This window comes from Mytilus trossulus, chromosome 1 (assembly GCF_036588685.1).
Source record: "Mytilus trossulus isolate FHL-02 chromosome 1, PNRI_Mtr1.1.1.hap1, whole genome shotgun sequence".
In the NCBI taxonomy this organism is placed as follows: Eukaryota; Metazoa; Mollusca; class Bivalvia; order Mytilida; family Mytilidae; genus Mytilus; species Mytilus trossulus.
Genome location: NC_086373.1, coordinates 82674062 through 82693755, shown reverse-complemented (window position 1 = coordinate 82693755; position 19694 = coordinate 82674062). Strand labels below are relative to the sequence as shown.

Genomic DNA, 19694 nt, shown 5'->3' with positions numbered 1-19694 from the left:
ACAACTAATAAATAAATCATGCATCTAAGACTAATTAGTTTTTTTTTTTAAAGAGTTTTTTTTTCATATGTTCCTCCGTATCTCCAAAACAATATATGGTTATTGCTTAAAACTTTCACACAAGACGACGGGCGTATCATGCACTCATGGCGCATCTGTTTATTAAGTATGTGAGTCAAATACAACATACTTTTCTTAAAATATGTTTTTGATAATCTGTTGTCATTGTTTGATTTACCCATGAAAAGGGTATATTTCACTCTCAACTGAAATGATGTATTAAATTAAACTAAAATTTAAGATTCAACATCCGAATATGCAAGTCAGTTACAGTTTGAAAATACATTAGATTTTATTATACTTTTTTTTTACGGGAAATCAGATTGCTCTTTGTCATTCTAATTATTGTTTGCACTTTTTTTTTATCTTCTAGTTTAATATTTTTATTAGCAATGAAATAGTTGTCGAAGTGAATAAATATTTACCTTTCTAACTGATTTTCATGGTTATTGAACATTAATTTAGAAATATATATCAATACTGTACTTTAAACTATAAATTTGTCTTCACCTGACTGATTTGATACGCTGAATTACAGTAGAAAAGTTGATTTTCATTTAACCTTATTTTGTTATGATATTTTTGTTGTTATGAAATTCCCATGTGGGATAACCACGTGCATTTAATCATTTAAAACAGCAAATCATATCAGGACATAGTATTGACATTATTATAGCCTCGAAAGGGTGAGTTCAGGTTTTCATTTTTTTCATGATTGTTTTACTTTTGACAATGTATTTAGAATATTTTAGATGGTTTCTGTTAAAAGCATTTTGTCTGCATTTGTTTTAACTAACTTCAGCATAAGGTTATTTTTATTCCTAATCATAATTTCATATGAGATGGCAAAACACTCTTCTATTTATACAATGAGTTTTCAATGGGTATTTTAAATTTAGAATTTTAACGAATTTGTTAATACATGTTATCAACAGATAAATATTTGTATATCAAACTCATTGATGCATACTGAAAATTTTCCGAAAGGAATTTCAATTAAAATAAAACGTAGAGAAAAGTAGGTACTGTTAAAGGTACTTACGACAAAATCTACCCTGTTTATTTGAACCCGTGTTAGAAATATTTTGTTGCTTTAGAATTAAATTATTTTCAAAATATACAAAGTAATGAAAAAAAAGTAAATTCCTATTGTGTTATATCATATAAAGATACTTGATTATATAAACTCACTTGCAATTCATTTTTTTTTGGTACAGTTATTCGAGTTTATAAAATTGGAAACAGTTTCCATTGATGTTATTTTTTAAGAACCCAACAAAAAGAGAACTGTTTTGCCAGAATTCTTACCGTTGGCAGTTTCCAGAGTTTTAGATTTGGTTAAAAATGCAACTTATCATTCATGTATTAATAATTTTCATCAAAAAAAAAATATTTGCACGTAAAAAAAATAAGACGCAAAACAAAATAGATGCAGATAGATTATTTTCAATTTACAACCATAAAATTGCTGCTTTGTTTGCCTTGTTGAATTAATTTCTGTGTAATTTGTTTAACTTATAATTGCTTAATACATACGATTGCAGTTTATTCTCGTTTGGTTATACATGGAATGTCATTTAACTTTAGTCAAATAATATTTTTGAATTTCTTAGTATTTTTGTAACTGTACGTTTAAAACGTTGCAACATCTGAGATTGAACATAATTGGCAAAGGGGATTCGTTGAAAACATCTATACTACTATAGATAGTAAAGTACCGATATCAGAGCACCTCCTTACACGCGTCCGTTAAAATTATGCTGGAGACAAGAAGACAAGACCAGGAATCAAAATGCATAAAACGTTTCGCAGCATGAAAGTAAAAAAACGAAAGGAACATGAGCAACATTATGTTTACTATCCAACATTGATTTAGAAATAGTCAACATAGCATTATGTCTAAGAAAGAGCAAAAATAGTCTAGACTTATCTATGCCATGAGAGTTGCAACCATAGCGTTACATAGACAGCACCAAAACAGTCTAGTGACTACTTTACACTAGGAGAGTTGCATTCATTGTGTTTAGAGCAAGCGCCAGAATAATCTATGAGCTACTTTACGCTATGGAAGTTGCAACCATTGTGTTATGAAAAAGGAACCAAAACCAGTCTAGTGACAACTTTAAGCTAGGAGAGTGGTCGATGCCTTTGGTGGTAAATGTTTCGTCACCAAGGGTATCACCAGCACAATTTTTTGGAATTTTTGGTCCTTAATGCGCTTCAAGTTTGTACCGACAAACGTGACATTAATGTTAAAAAATCTTGATTTGAACATCAACTCGAAGCTTTTTTTCTAGTCCGTTTGAAAAAAAGCAATGTGTACCATTTTTTATGCTACTTTGTAGTAAACCAAGAATATTTTTTATTTAAATTATAGATGTAACACAAAGTTTTTCTTTCCCTAAACATCTTCTGGAGGGTACATTTAATCTTATAACATTCTACAATGTACAATTATGTAATGTGTTCCCTTTACGATTGCTTAATATTGTCTTAGAACTTTAGGAACTGAATGGATGATTTAGGGGGTTGGTGCATTATGCGATTATGGCTCAACTGTTTATTTTATTTATATTATTCTATATAATTTTACTTTATGATTATCAAACATATTGTTAAGGTACCAACTTAAAACATCATCAAATAAAGAGTCAGAGAAAATTGATTGTAGTTTGAATGAACGCCGAAAGATTCCACTCATTAATTTTGATCTTCTGCAGTCAATTACTAGATTTCTGACAATAATCAATAGCGAATATGTAAATGATATTCAACATTAATCAAATATATCTTTCTGATTTTTGTTTAAAAAAATCCAAAACATGGTTCGACAATTGCAGATGAAATAAAAAAAAAAAAAGGAACAAGTCATGCAGTTTTTGACAAAGACATTTTTTCGTAACCTGAAGAAATAAAGTGAAATGTCACAGCCTGAAAGTGGACGGGTGTCATTCGGTTTATCGAGAGTAATGATCGTGAAAGAATATCTAACGGCGGTCAAGTATTGAGAGACGATCGTGAAAGTCCTGGTAATGGATCGTGAAAGACATTTAATCGAGAAGACATATGAAAGTTCAGTAAATATTATAATTTAATAAATTACACAGACACATTTACGAAAAAATAAAACTGTCTGTCAAAATGGTTTAACATTATGATCAGTATGTCAGAATATCCAGTTTCAAAAGTACATAGTTATTACAAAACGACAAAAGGCAGATTGCCTCTCGACATTTCAATGACGTAAAAATATGTAAACAAACCCGATGTTTTCACAAATTCGTCTAGATAAACTACGTTTATCAGAATAAGGGCATTGTAATTGAATTAATCAAACGGTTTTTATAGTAATTTTGTATAAATATAATCTGAAACTTGGTAAATAAAGAACTATCTACACAAAATAGATTTTTTGGATCGTGAAAGATCACGTACCGCATTATTGAAGATCGTGAAAAGGATCGCGAAAGATCTGATGCTACGAATACGTTCACATTATTCTTCCATTATATGATAATTATTGATATTGAAAAAGGCTAAATAGGTCAACATCCTCAATATGTTTAAGCCAAACAAGTAAAATGTTGAAGAGCAAAGAGGATCCAAAATTCCAAAAAGTTGTACCAAATACGACTATGGTAATCCTTAGTTTTTCGAAAAATTCAAAGTTTTGTAAACAAGAATTTTGTATCAAATGACCACATTATTGATATTCATGTCAACATCGAAGTGTTGAATACTGGGCTGATGATACCCTCGGGTACGAAACGTTCACCAGCAATGGCATCGACCAAGTGGTGTAAATAGTTAGTAAAGGTACTAGGCTTATAATTTAGTACGCAAGACGCGCAAATACATTAAAATTATTATTTGTGCGGCATTTGTGAACATGTCATGAGTTATAGGATACCAATATTTTGTATATTGAATCCTATACTAAATGTCCGTCAGACAGGATTCACCTGACCCTGAATTTGCCTCATTTCATGGATGAAGATTCATTTAAGTGGTCAAGTTCGTATCGAGGATTCGTTGAGCTTTAGGATAACTGTCTATTGTTATGATTGTAAGGTGTATATTTTCGACTTGTGCAAGGTTTCAACTAACATTGAACTCATTATCACGTATCATTCGGCAATGTTTGTTTTATGTTGTTTGGCCTTTTGAATATATACATTTTGTGCCTGTATGCTATAGCGACAAGGTGTTTCGTGTATGGTGTATATGTCTGTCTGCATGTTTCTTATATGACCATGATGGCTTCAATTGTGTTTGATTTATTAAATGATAGTAAGATGTCTATGCCTGGCTGTCAGTCAGGGTTCATATACTTTTGACCTTATGTTCCGAATTAATTGGCCAAGCATAACTTTTACAATTGTCAGTTTCTAAGGCACTGTGAGGATCGAAACACATTTATTTAGTGTACGGGATATTTGTAGAGATCTGTATGGCATCGTTCATCTGACCATGACCTTTTTTTTTATGAAACATTGACAATCTTAAGTGCACTTGACACTTCTAGTAAAACCCTTGATATTATAGACGTTCAACAAATATACTATCATAAGTAAAGCAAACAAGACATTACAGCATTTGCGCTTTGGTATTCTAGAGTATGTCCTATATACTAGTAGTTAAATCAATCCTTATCTGCGTTGTTGATAAAGAACTAAAAAAGCTCTGTTGCACAAAATATCGTTCAATCCAAAATTACACATGAAATGTGTTTTTTTTTGCTATGATTTTTTGTTTGATGTATAACAAAACATTTGGTTTAAACGTTGCATATCCATATTATTTGCTAACTAGTGTCGGTATGCCTGAAGTGCACAATCCGATTCACAGTGCTGAATCTTTCACACTTATTTAGACACGCTATTAGTTTGTTTTTTTAGCTCACCTGGCCTTAAGGGCCAAGTGAGATTTTCTCATCACTTGGCGTCCGTCGTCGTCGTCAGTCGTCGTTAACTTTTACAAAAATCTTCGCTGAAACTACTGGGCCAAATTAAACCAAACTTGGCCACAATCATCATTGGGGTATCTAGTTTGAAATTTTTTTCATCAGATGAAGATCTATCTGCCTTGAAATTTTCAGTTAGATCGGACAACCTGCTGTTAAGTTGCTTCTCCTGAATTGGTTATTTTAAGGAAATTTTGCGTTTTTTGTTTGTTATTATCTTGAATACTATTATATATAGAGATAAACTGTAAACAGCAATAATGTACAGCAAAGTAAGACCTAAAAATAAGTCAACATGACCAAAATGGTCAATTGACCCCCTAAGGAGTAATTGTCCTTTATAGTCAATTTAACAATTTTCATAAAATTTGTCAATTTTTACTAACATTTCCCACTGAAACTACTGGGCCAAGCTCATTATAGATAGAAATAATTGTAAGCAGCAATAATATTCAGTAAAGTAAGATGTACAAACACATCCCCATCACCAAAATACAATTTTGTCACGAATCCATCTTCTTCCTTTGTTTAATATTCACATAGACCAAGGTGTGCGACACAGGCTTTAATGTTCATCCTTATCAAAAAAGTTACAGGCTTCAACCACTTGCAGATTTATCAAATGATAAAAGAAATACTGATTTCTGATTACTAGTATTAATTCTGGTCACACATTTTCTTTCACGATCGGAATAATACGTTGCCTGATCCTTCACGATCAAGTTTGATAGAAATTCAACAACTTCAAGGTTTTTATAAACAAATTAACGCTTTTAATGGAAGAACATACTTTAATTTTACTGTACTATCAGATACACCAAAGAATAAATTTCCAATATATCATGATATTCTGAAATATGACCATTACAGGTACAAAAAGCGTGTTATTTGTAATTAATTTCATAGACACGCATTGCGCCTTTTGTGTTTTTTCAAAAAGTACTTCAAATTTTCTTTATCTTCTTTCACAGTTATGTTAAGTACTTTAAACCATTTTGACAGACATTTTTTTTTGTTCGGATTTGTTCCGCGTTTTGAAAATTAAGCGATTTTTTCAAAGATTCTGAACTAGAATGTACATTAAATGTCTTTCACGATCCGTTACCAGAACTTTCACGATCGTCTCTCAATACTTGACCGCCGTTGGATATTCTTTCACGATCATTTCTCTCGATAAACCGAATGACACCCGTACCTAAATCACATTTCATTCACAATAAGTTTATAGTGTTTACTTAACATAATTAAATTATTACCTGTTTGATTGCCATATTGTTAAATTGGTTTGACAATTCTCTGAGGAAATTAGGGGATGTTATAAAGCCATTATACAAATAATAGTAGCCATTTTTAAACGTTTTCAATTTTTCATGCCAATATTTAACCGATTCTCTTGTAACAATGTAACAAAAAAAAAACACATTACAAAACAAATCGAACGAAAAACAAATCATAAACACTGCACTCATTTTGCATACTTTAAACCACGTAAACAAATTCGCATGCCTTGAGAAATTTTTAATAATAAAACCAAACTCATATTAGTGGGGCGGCTTAGTTCCGAAATTTGACAAAACCATGCAAATCATGATAAAAGCATATGCTTTGGTACTGACGTTCTTTAGGGTGTATTATACCATATTAGAGGGGTAGCCAACTTAATTTTGATTTTTTTCCATGGCGGTCATCTTGAATTAACAATATCATCATTTTGCTAAATTTGAAAACAGATCAACACCTTTTCAATGTGATAATGGTCGTGACAACTACTTCAAAAACAAGAAAATGACACGAAAATATGTCCGACAGTAATTGTAAAAAAAATCCCTACTTCCGTAAGGGTAGTAAAAGTTCATTCATGCATATTACTTGTTGTCTGAATGACAACTAGACTTTATTTTGATATTAAAAATCAAGAGTTATGGCGTAACTATGTAATTGACGTTCCTAAAAACTTTTTTTCATTTATAGGGGCAACGGTGGCCTAAGTAGTCGACAACTGTATTTGGTTGTGAGTAAGAACCCGCACATGGCAGATGTGAATGACTCCAATATAAACTGACTAGAATTGTTGATTGCCTATCGAATGCGCGGTGTTTCTATCTAGATACTCTGGCTCTCCTTATTTATAAAAACTGACTGCAACGAAATAGCAGAATAGTGTTGAAAGTGGCGTTAAACACCAATAATTAGCTGGCGTGGCATTAAACTCCAATCAATAATTTGGCGGCATTTTTAATTCCTATAATTAAGATTAAATCTTGTTCTTGCAGGAATTGGACATACTATGATAAATTGGTCATGGTATCATTCAGCTGTTGTGCTTGGTGTATTAGGATTGGTTTTTACTCACATTCAAGGTATAGTTCCACGTTAAATTTAAATGGTTGCTTTGTACCAAATGAAAAAATGGTCAAAACAAACATATCGATATCCCTGATGACAATTGTAACATACATGAGTTAGAAAGTAATAATAATGATAATGATAATTATAATATAAATGATATAAACATAACGATTGTAGCACCATTTAGGGTTTGAACAATATAGTCAAGACCGGATTTCTCCTTCAGCTTTGCCTTGTGACATTTGGATTTAGGACAATACCACAATTTTGGAAACTGAAAAGACACTAAAATAATATCCACCTTGAGTATTTGATCACGACAGTCAACCAGTTTAACAGTTTTTGTTACATATTGCAGCTATGAACTACATTCTGTTTAATTTCTTTTAATTTTATTTCAGATAATCATGTGAGCTACGTTAAAGATTTTTCCTGCGTTGTTTACAACTGGGAGAGAGTTATATGTACATGGAATATAACAGATAGTATTGACATAAAGACTGTTAAGGTTTATTGGTAATATTACTTTATACTTATTATCTTTTCTTTCGGTGTTAATAACATTGCGGTTATTTTAACTTCTATGTTTGTTTGGACTTAAGTATACTTTAACTGACTTTTGATATACTAACTTCGCTTATTGATGCCTGTGGCTGATTGAATGATTGATTATTTGAAACGGATGGGAATGGAAACGTATTAAACTAATGATGATTGGTGCGATAGCAAATGACACAACAAGTCACCAGAAACATATAAATCGTGTTTCGGTACTGAAATGGTTCAAAAGATGAATATCAATTTATTCATGGTTTATATCTATATTCTTAGATTACAACCCCTTCATTTAAACTTTATTTTGATCTTTGACAAGACTGGCACAGTATAGTAACCTTTTTAATTCGATATATTTATTTTGCAAAGTATTGTTGAAAAGTCGAGAATTCCTAAACATGAATGGTGTTACTGTACAGTTCGGATTATTATGTATTACCATACCATTTTCGTGTTTATTATTTGCTGTTTTATACTTTTATCCGTTTGATCACTAGATGGCGATTAATTCAGAAAATATTTTCAAATACAATGTATAGAATCAATAATTTATTTTTTCTGATTCTTTCAGGCAACCCATAGTTCCATTTCCAAAGTGGTACTATTGCCCTGAACTTATCAACAATACATCATGTGAATGGAGCATAAATGACCATAATATTGACATAGAGAGAAAACATAACATCAGCGTCACTATTAACAGTAATATACACAACTTCTTCCTCGTAAGATGGAATGAATCAGGTAAGATTTATACATTTGTTGCCTGAAAAAGCATCACTCTTTATGTTGTAAAGAGGACTTCTTATGTAAGGTTCAAATGCTATCAGCCACCCTTGTCAATTGACACACACGTTCATAGTTATATTGTATATTTATACTTAAAAAGTGTTAGCTTTGTCCTCCACAATGAATGACAACTTTGCTTCTTTATGTACGGATATGAATAAATAAATGCAATAGTAGTATACCGTTGTTCAATAGTCATTAATCGATTAATCGAAAAACAAATTCGGGTAACAAACCAAAACCGAGGGAAACACATGATCAATAAGATGAAAACATCGAAAAATAAAGGCAACAGTCGAGTAATGCTGTTCAATAGTCATAAATAGATCAAACGGATCAATACGGGTCACAAACCAAAACCGAGAGAAACACATGGCTAACCACACCTCCCGCTTTTATGGCAATGTTACAAATACCGCTGAATGACATCATTACGTGTGAGGAATACAGTCATTTTTTAAAATGTGGTTTTACTGACAATTATTTTAATTATCATATCAGTTTTTTTTTTTATCTTTTATTATTATTTATGATAAGAGTTAATTTCTATTACAAATGAATCGATAATGATTCTTTCTTCTTTTCGTAGTATACCCAGATCCTGTCAATAGACTGTTTGCAATGGCGAAAAATTGGTCATGCGTGTTACTTGAATGGAAACATTCAGATCATGTGCACAATAAGACTTTTAATGTTATGTACAGGCCGAAAAGAGCACTGCAAACCAAGGTACTTACTGCTTTCTTCTACGTTCATAAAAGATGGAAAACGTATATAGCAAAACAACCGAACTGCACAGAAAATTTAAAACGGAAAGTTCTTTATCAAATCACCAAATCTATTAGCACATACTTTTTTGAGATCGTTAAATCACTGGTTTTCAATACTAGTATTACATCAGTATGATTTTGGAGGATATCTATTAATTGATAATTAGCACTTTCAAACATAACGGACATTTTATTTTTTTTAGTTTGTGTATGATTTCTAAAGTGATTGGTTGTTGTTAAAGATCAACAAATTTCATGTATATTTTGGACTAAAACTGAATTAAACAAATGTCTGGAAATATCAGCTTCTTGTTGACCCATAATTGCTTGAATCAATTTCAGTTGGATAGCTTTCGTATTGTCAATATACCAGGTTCTTTATTCTATAAAATATGAACTTTATATTATTATTTTGCTTTGTAAGAAATTTGCTTTATATAACTGTATAAAAAAATTTGAAAGTTGATTTCGTCGAAATTGTTTCAAGCAAACCGTTGTTTTAAGTTGTTTTACGCGAAAAGAATAGAGAAACACGTCAAATGTGGTTATTAAACATTATCATTATTTTAAAAAGTGATTGAAATGAGTCAAACTTTTTAACAAGTTATGAACATAAAATTGTGTGCAAATGATTAGTTATCTATTTTCAGATTTTACTTTCGGAAAAAACATATTTTCTTAGACAGGTCTTAATCAAATTTGCGAAAACTAATTTTGCGATGTAATTTTTCTCACATTAAAACAAGGAATATGCTTCGAGGCAAATTAATTGATGAAAAAACAGAATATGCTTCAAATGCAAAGATAGAATGACCTATGACAATTGCTGCCCTTAAATATATATAGTAAGAATATATAGTGATATCATTAAACCTTCTAATTATTTTAGATACTCACCCTTTGCTCCGAGAAAGGCCATGTCCGCAGTGAAATATGTCATCTAAAACCATACACGAGATACGAAATACAGGTGACATGTAAACCTGAAAGAAAAGGGCGTTGGAGTAAAATAGTTAAAACAATAGTCAGAACTAACAAAACAGGTATACTTTTATTAAATGCACTGAAATCTTTCTTTCTGATTTTTAGTAAAAAAAACCAATCATAGTTGTATTAAAAAGTGACGAATTAAATAATTCGACAACAGTTATTTCTACGTATAAAAAAAAAAAATCATCATTTTATAAACTTTCTGTCAACAATAACAGTACGTTATTAAATGTAGGAAGGAACATATTTGAAATTCAATACTCATGATTCCTGATTGTATCATAACTTGTTCATTTATATGATTATTTATCAATATATTCAAATACTTATGTCTTATGACTAGTTCCTGAATCTCCACCAAGTACAGATATTGGAGGATATTCCTGGATACAACCATCGAAGAATTCATCAGCCGATGTCACGATGTTCTGGAAGGTAAAGATTTAAGAAATTTTCTACAGTAAAACATATCTTGTATTTAGTCTTTACGATATAGTTAAAAATAAGATAACTTGCATAAAATTGTTAACTGCTTTGTATAGAGTTATCTTTTATATTTCTGTTTGCATTACATAAAACAAAAAAGTATTACAATCTTAACAACCATATTTCCTTACTTTTCTTTCTTCAGCAAATTGAAAAGTCAAAGTGGAATGGCGATACAATACAGTATGGGGTATATCTCATGTCAGCAAACGGGATAATTTTACTCCAAAGTAGTGGAAAGTTTTATTCTACATTTAACATCGATACTACTGTGGCGTATCAAGCTTTCCTATACTCATACAACGAAATTGGAAATTCAACCTTAGAGTCTGTTCAAATACCATCATATAAAGGTAAAAAAAGTCAATATTAGTATACCACTGTTCAAAAGTCATAAATCGATTGAGAGAAAATAGATACGAGTTACAAACTAAAACCAAGGGAAATACATCAACTTTAAGAAGAAAAAAACGAAACAACCGAAACAATGAAGTTCAACAAAAATAAACGACAATACAAACTAGCTAAAAAATAGGTTTATTAATGAATATAAGTTAAGTTTACTAGTCTGAGATAGCGCTACACATCACATTACATATACATGTTCGTTTAATTGAGCTATAGTTGATTAAATCTAGAATACACTTTTCTTAGTCCGAATCATACTTGATTAAAGTCAAAGGAAACCTCAAATCAAAAGAAATTATGCATATATTTTTTTATAACTCAATTGATAGTTTTGATTTTAAAACTTATGAATATATACTTTTTTCCGAAGAAAATTCTTTCCCCCGACATATTTTCCGTATGCAAAGTGACCTCAGTGTGACCCATCTTCTAAAAATCCGGTGATCACAATACGCATGGATGTCCTTAAAATAAACTATTATCTGAATATACATGTTAAACACGTGCTCAATTTCCATGCTTTTTTGTTGATTTTTGTGTCGATTGTTGACAAATGGTGACAATCGTTAAACTTCGGCTTCAAAACACGAACTTTAATTACCTGCCATATTTTCACAACAACACTGACCGATTGAAAAAAAAATGACGATTATACAAAATTTACTCGAAAAAAATTATAAATTCGTGAACAGAAGACTTAAGTTAATGATGTTTTTATGCATTGGTTCAAGAATTGGAAGAACATTATTTTTCACCGGTCACTCGTTTCTTATGACTTTAATTATTGACTTCTTAAAGTGTTCGTCATTATCAGACACACTTTTTGTTAATGTTTATCTTTTTTTTTCGAAGAATCAAAACCGGGTAATTTAACAGACATTGTAATTTTTACATAAAACAATTACTCTGTTATAGATATTGAATTTGTTGAAGAAATAGTTGCTGTCAAAGACATGGAATCTAAAATAGAGTTGCATTGGACGTTTACAGAAACAATAGATGTTTCATCGTACACTTTATTTTGGTGTGAACAAGCTTTCTGGGATATATGCAAGGTTTATAGATTATATTACGGTTATACTGCTCTTACAATTACAACAGAATGTATTTTGGTCTATGCACGTTTGACAAATTAGATAAAAAAAAAGGTAACAATTGATGGCGGGTGCTTACGATGAACAATCCATTTGAATCTACAGAATACTTTATGTGTTGTGGAAAATGACACATCTATGAGTATGCAAATCCAGTACCTTCAATGGATCTTACTCATATGATATCGGATATGTTCCTAATGTCGTACCTAAAATTTCGTTCCCTTTTCACAAATATGACCTACTGAATTAGACTATTTACCGGATTTGTAATAACATGATCAACACGACAGGTGCCACATGTGAAGCAGGATCTGCTTACTTTTCCGGAGCACCTGACATCACCCCTTTTATTTGGTGGGTTCGTGTGGCTTAGTCTTTATTTTTCTATGTTGTGTTATTGTACTTTTTGTTTGACATTCTCTTTTTCAGTTAAGGCGTTGTCAGGTTTTTTTAATCTATGAGTTTTAATATCCCTCTGGTATCTTTCGCTCCTCTTTTATATCAATGAAAAATTCTGAGAAGGAACTCCTCAGCTTTTATTGTTATTGTAGGATACTCCAAATTCGATAGAAATAAGCTCAGCAGATGGACATAGTTATTCAACCTTACCAGGACCATTTACAAACGCCTCCACATATTTATTTGGTGTATCGTATACATCAAAGAACAATATGACGTCAGGTTTTAAATGGTCAGACTGCTATATCGATGTTAATAAAGGTAAGGCATCAATGGGATAATTCGACAAGTTCAAATCATAAACAGTTAAAATATGAAATCAACTGCATACTGAAAGAAACTATACTGGCAACAAATAAAGCAATTATAAGCCAAACATAACATAACACACAAGGGTAACGTGACAGTGCAGTGCTAACCGTAGCGTTAGTACAATAACATACTTTGTTGACTTCACATCTATAGCTAGATATATGAATTTAATTATGCTGCAGTTACCAAAGCACTAGCAACTGATTGGATGGAACCCTTGTTTACTGAAAGTCATCAGCAGCGTACCGATCCCCAAGGTGTTAGTTTCAATGTGCGTTAAGTCTTTCTAGGAATCCAATATAAGATAGGGCCAAGACCAAAAAGTTAGAAAGAAAAAAAAATAGTTAGAAATGGTAAAATAAATAGAAGATAAATTGATAGTTATGAAAGTCATGATATACTTTAATTATAAAACATATTTGTTTGGTAAGAACAGTGAAGGTTATTACGTTTCATAGCTGAGAGGGTGATAGAGCAGATTGTTTCTCCAAGAAAACATGGTCAAATTAAGACAACAGTAGTATACCGCTGTTCGAAAGTCATAAATCCATTGAAAGAAAACAAATCCTGGTTGCAAACTAAAACTGAGGGAAACACATCAACTATAAGAGGAAAACAACGAAACAACAAAAACACTGAAGTGTAACAAAAAACTAAACGACAATGCAACACACAGAGAAACGAACTATAAGATAATAACTGCCATTTTCCTGACTTGGTACAGGACATTTTAAGAAAAAATGGTGGGATGAACATGGTTTTGTGGCGCTTTTATGGCAATGTTAAATATAACATTAAAATGAAATGACAACATTACATGTCAGGACTACAGTACAAATAAATGAACATTCAGGAAAGAGAAATACACAAATAAAAAAAATAAAAAACATTTCGACCTGCTTATAGTTATCAAAGGTACCAGCCTTATAATTTGATACGCCAGAAGCGTGTTTCGTCAACATAATACTCATCAGTGATGCTCAGGTCAAAATAGTAAAGCGGCGAAGCCAAGGTTGACCATGCTTTTTTCGAGGGGGTACCAATTTGCTCTATCACTCTCTCAGTTATTTGTTATTTAAATTATTATACTGAGTGTGGTACCTTTGATAACTATCATTTTTGAAAGTATTTTACTATGATGTCACGTACATAACAACGTTTAAAAAATTAACATAAGTGAAGCTAGTTTTTTTCATATTTTTGATTTGAGACTATGAATAATTCCTCAGCCAAAACCTGGAACTTGAGCATTGTCTATAAATTCAATTTATTGTCCTTTACATGATCGAATTTGATCGGTCTGCGCGAGAGGATGACATTAAAAATATGTCTACCGCTCAGCCATGGGATAGAGTAGATTGTCTCCATCGTATTAATAATAATTAGCCAATAAAGATATTTCATTTTCACGTGAAGTATGATATTTATAGATGTAATACAGTACAACTATTCAGAAAATGCATAGTGATATAGAAGGAAATAACGTTAATAAGTTTTTTATGATTACATTCAATTCTCTCTTATGGTTTGTAATTGAGCATCATTGAAGAGACATCATTACCATAAATATCATTATATTATATTATTCTTTTCATTTCAGAATTTAATTTGCAGTTAGAAGTTACACTTTATCCAAAAGAAGATGGTGTCCTTGTAAAATGGCGATTACAAAAGTGCAATTTCGAAAAGGTCATACAGTTGATCGATTTTTACAATATTCAGTTTTGTGAACGAAAAGGATGCGAAGGCAGGTATCAGTACTAAATAAATAAGGATAGTCAGAACGATCATTTATACAAAAGTAGTATATCGATGTTCAAGTCTCACGATTAGATTGAACTAAGACAAAAATTCAAAAAAACAGACAATAACCACAAATTCTTTGTTTAACTTTGCTCAGTATAGGTAATATTTTTTTGGAAGTCTACATAAGACTCATCAGTGACGATCATATCAAAATATTGCTAATCTTCAACTTTTAAAATGTATACTTTGAAATAAACAATTGCCTGTTTGAATAGTTTTATACTAGTAAGTTTTGGGGCTTTATAGCTTGCTGTTCGGTGTGAACCAATGCTCCGTGTTGAAGGCTGTACTTTGACCTGTAATGGTTTACTCTTACAAATAAAATTATGACTTGGACGAAGAAGTGTCTCATCTTCCTTTATCTATGTATTAACTGCTTGTGTTTAAATTTTTTTCGTAGATTATACCTTAGTTCAAGTGGCTGGTACAACCGAGCATGCTTTCATTGAAACAACAAAAGATAATGTTTGTGTCAAAGTCTTTCCAAATTGGAAGGATGCAGATAAAAGATCATCAACAGAGGAATGTATACAAATATCTAGCAATAAAAGTAAATTTACATATTATATACTTCTTCATTCTGAAAGGTCGCAATACACATTAATATATACACTGTACGTGCTTATCTATACAACGTTTTGCTGTCATTTTTTACATGTAAAATGGAGAGAAAAAAATAATCAAATATACAAGGTTAAAAGTTGTGTACGCATAATGCGCGTTTCGTCAAGAAAATATTCACCAGTGAATCTCGAATGAAATGTAAAGGCCAAATAAAGTAGAAAATTTAGGTGCATTGAGTACCCAACGTTCTAGGTTTTGTCAAATACAGTGAGGAAAGCTATTCTAGGAAACAAACCTATAAAATGCAACAGATGATTAATTATACATATAACCATGTATAAAACCACATTTTGACTTTGGTCCTAAATCAAGAATTACATAGAATAAATCAAGTCAGAAAAGATGCCTGGAATGTCGACATTATTAGTTTTTAGCAATACTAATGAAATTTGCTTATTCTTTTAAGTTCATTTATATGCCCATGACAGAAGAATTTCGAAAGTATGAATAAATATATTTGCCGCAATGTTCGAATAAAGTCTCCTAGTACACTGATACTGCGAGAACTGACTTGCAGGTAACAAAAGGCTGACACATACCACAGCTGTCATATAAAACAGACCAGGTATTAGGATGAATATTAATGTCTCTTCAATTCTGAAGTAGTTGGGTGATAAATGACATTGCATCTATATCAGATCACAGTGTAAAACAAAAATGATATATCTTTATACATACAACTTGTCAATTGCAGGGGTGTTAGTATCAGCTTTATTATCAGTTGGGGCTGTATTCTGCTTTTTAGCTATATTTGGATGTTGTATGATAGTGAGGTAATGTAATTAGTAGAACTATTTGGATACTTTGGTAATGATATTCTAATTGTTTTTCAAACACGTCAATTTCAACATGATTATGGCATCATTTAATCATATAAAGACTTCAAACATAAATTTTATGCATTGATGTGTCCATGTTGTATTCACCGTTTTTTTTTAATTTATTGAATAGGAATAACTTGTTTTTGCATAGATCTATCATACCTCCAACTGTTCTTTTTAACACTAACTAATCATATTGACAATTGGTTATCATGAAGTTTTAACACAACTTTTGCGCTGATCTTGACGAATTCTGGCAAGGAGTTAATTGAACTTGAGTATTAAAATATGAGAGAAGTTTCTTGTATGTTGTGTTATCATATTACGTTTTGATCGAATTTCATAGGATTTGTGAACTATATACCGCAAGCAATGAATTAACCTGCTTTTTTAATTGGGAATATTTTTCCGTTCAGTTTTTATTTTGAGTTATAGAACTTGTATCGTTGAAATTTTTAAGTTACGAAAATGTCAGATTTTCTCTAATGTGTTTTTTTAATATCTTTTTTTAATAAAACACACCCGCGACATCGCGTTCCTACCCCTTATTTTCAACATGGATTTTTAGAATTAGTATTGTTATTTGATAAAGTCATGCTGATCATAAGGTGCATATTTTTCTCTGTTTCTAAATCTATCTGTTTTAATTTGCCCTAGTTTTCTTATTACAACCGGAAATTAATTGTAGATATATTTATTTTTGTTTAATGCTAGCAGTTTTGCAAGAGTTTGAAATTCGAAGTATGACTGTATCTAGTAGTTATAGAACTAAGAAATATAGTGTTTATTAATTTAAAAGCAAGCGAGTAAAAACACGGATCTATCATGGCAGATTTTATCTATTTCATTCTTTTAGTGTAAAATGGGATTTGATTGATATAAAAAGGAGAATAGGAATTACTCTACATGAAAATTCGAAAAGAGAAAGGAATGTTAATCCCTTTAAGGTACATTTCTTCTATTTAGTTGAAGACGAATATATATATATATTGTAAACCTGTTTTATCTTCTGCAGGAAAGTTAGAAGGACAATAAAGACAATAAAACGCCCATTCATAATAGAAACACCACATATAAACGTAAGTATTTTGAAATATTTTATTTTATCTGAACATAAATATAGTTATTTATATATTAACACAGAGGATTGACTATTTTACTTGTTCGATACTTCGATCAATAAGTATATGTGCACAAATGTTTACTTACCCTTTTTTTTTTAACGAAAACATGTGATTGCATATTAGTGTTATTTTAAATGCATACACACTTCCACAACGCTGTATGTAGAGTTTAGAACTGGGCAGAGTGCAATATAGCAGTATAATTTTGATATGTCAGAACGAAATCTTTATGAACTTAGTTACCATGAATTTCAAGAAAGAGAAAAAAAACCAGGAAAACAATCTTTTTTTTTGTTTATGCTTTATCCATATTTTGTTGTTGTTTTGTTTTAGAATAATTCAAATCAAAATACTGAGAGCTTAACTCAAAGATACCGTAACCTTCCATCTTCAACCGGAGATTTTTGTCTGCTGTTGAATAGAGATTCAAGAATTCATTTACCATCTGGGGAGTCTTCATCTAGCGCACGTGGGGATTCTGGTATGGCGTCATCAAGAGGAAATTCCAATCTGCTTCAAAACGCCGATTCTGCGTTACCACTTTTGAATACCTGACAGCGGAATTATGGATTTCCTTTGTACTTATTTCGCTGGACGGAATGATATCCAATGATCCACGCAATCTTCTTTGATTGGATCCTATGCAGAATTCGTTATCATCTGAGAGATATGGAAATTGAATGATTTTCCAACATTTCCTTAAAGAATGTGTAAAGGTTCTCAAAGACGGACAACCGATTACAATAAACCGAAGGGTGTCTTTGGGAAATGGCTGGTAGAATTTAGAACCGAACAAGGTCACAATGAACAATGAAAAATCAGAGCAACAAGGAATAAGAGGCTGATTCTTTAATTTACAGTCGGCATGATTGAAATTGATTTACATTTTGACTACTTTAATGTCACTATGCATTTGTATTTTTCCTGATCTACTGTCAAAATATTGTGAGTCAATACGGTGTAATTAGTGTAAGACCTGTAAGCATATGCACATTTATCCTTTGCAATATTTACACTTACTTACATGTAACTTTAATTGCAGACAATCAGTATGGTAATTTCCAACCAGCATTGTACACACTGTTAATTGACAAATCAAGGAGATAACCCCCATCATAAATTCAACGATTGTGAATTCATTTCCCTTTAAAGGTATTTACCAATGGCAAATGAAATACTTTTTATTGAAACAATGTAGAAACATCGACTGAGATTGATATATTCATCTAAATTATACCCTGAAGAACCTAAAGAAAACATCCAACTGTCAAATCTGATACATAACGGATTATCTAACGACGATTCAGCACAAGAATTAAAAATATAACTGTATTGTGTTATTTGAAAGAGAGATATTTTTTTTAAAGATTAAGGTCGGGTTTCAACACAAGTGTTTCACACTCGATATTTTCTTTATTTGTATATAGAAATTTTGTTGTAAAGTATTTGAATTGAACAATTTATTTCACCTCCGTGTTCATTAAAAAAAAGTTCATTGACAAATATATGCTCGTACTCAATGTTTCACATTTTAGTGATGTGTTTCTTTTTAGTCGTTGTTCTCCTTTTATATTTGATGTGCTTCCCTCAGTTTTAGTTTGTAACCCGGATTTGTTTTTTTCCTCAACCAATTTATTAATTCGAACAGCGGTATACTACTGTTGCCCTTATTTTACAGTTTTAAGTAAAAGTAAGTCAAATGGACTGACACGTCACGGCACATTGATACACATCGTCCCGCAGAGAAATTGATCGCACACCACAGTTGAACATCCATATACATACCATTAAATGATGAAGCGGAGTGTAGTACCACAGAACACATACATGTATGGGTAAACATAAATAGCATGCGAGATAATTCGTTCTCTCTTCTACTGAGAATAATGGTTGACCATTAAAGAATGAAATATAGTCTTAAGATTTGTTCAACGATACTGATAAAACAATAGATGTAAGTTATGTAAACATTATTGAAAAAAGAAGTTTTCATATTTTACTCCTCTCGAATGAACCAGATGACTTCTTATCCCTAGATTCACCCAAAATCCCTCCCCTCTTTTTGCTTCTGTTTTGTACAT

At 31.3% G+C, this 19694-nt stretch overlaps 1 protein-coding gene and 1 long non-coding RNA gene across 2 annotated transcripts; both read left to right on the top strand.

The window, feature by feature from the left end:
* Positions 1-600: 600 nt before the first annotated feature.
* LOC134687287 (interleukin-12 receptor subunit beta-2-like) lies at positions 601-15163 on the top strand. Its single transcript, XM_063547446.1, has 11 exons — positions 601-746; positions 7297-7383; positions 7774-7888; positions 8499-8671; positions 9306-9445; positions 10376-10529; positions 10820-10911; positions 11108-11315; positions 12286-12425; positions 13019-13187; positions 14839-15163. The coding sequence occupies exons 2-11, from the start codon at positions 7311-7313 to the stop codon at positions 15000-15002; spliced, it is 1428 nt and encodes a 475-aa protein (XP_063403516.1). The 5' UTR covers positions 601-746; positions 7297-7310; the 3' UTR covers positions 15003-15163.
* Positions 15164-15413: 250 nt separating this feature from the next.
* LOC134687281 (uncharacterized) lies at positions 15414-19147 on the top strand. The gene is made up of 4 exons (XR_010101754.1): positions 15414-15594; positions 16363-16441; positions 17505-17568; positions 17947-19147. It is a non-coding gene; the product is annotated as an uncharacterized LOC134687281 (long non-coding RNA).
* Positions 19148-19694: the final 547 nt, after the last annotated feature.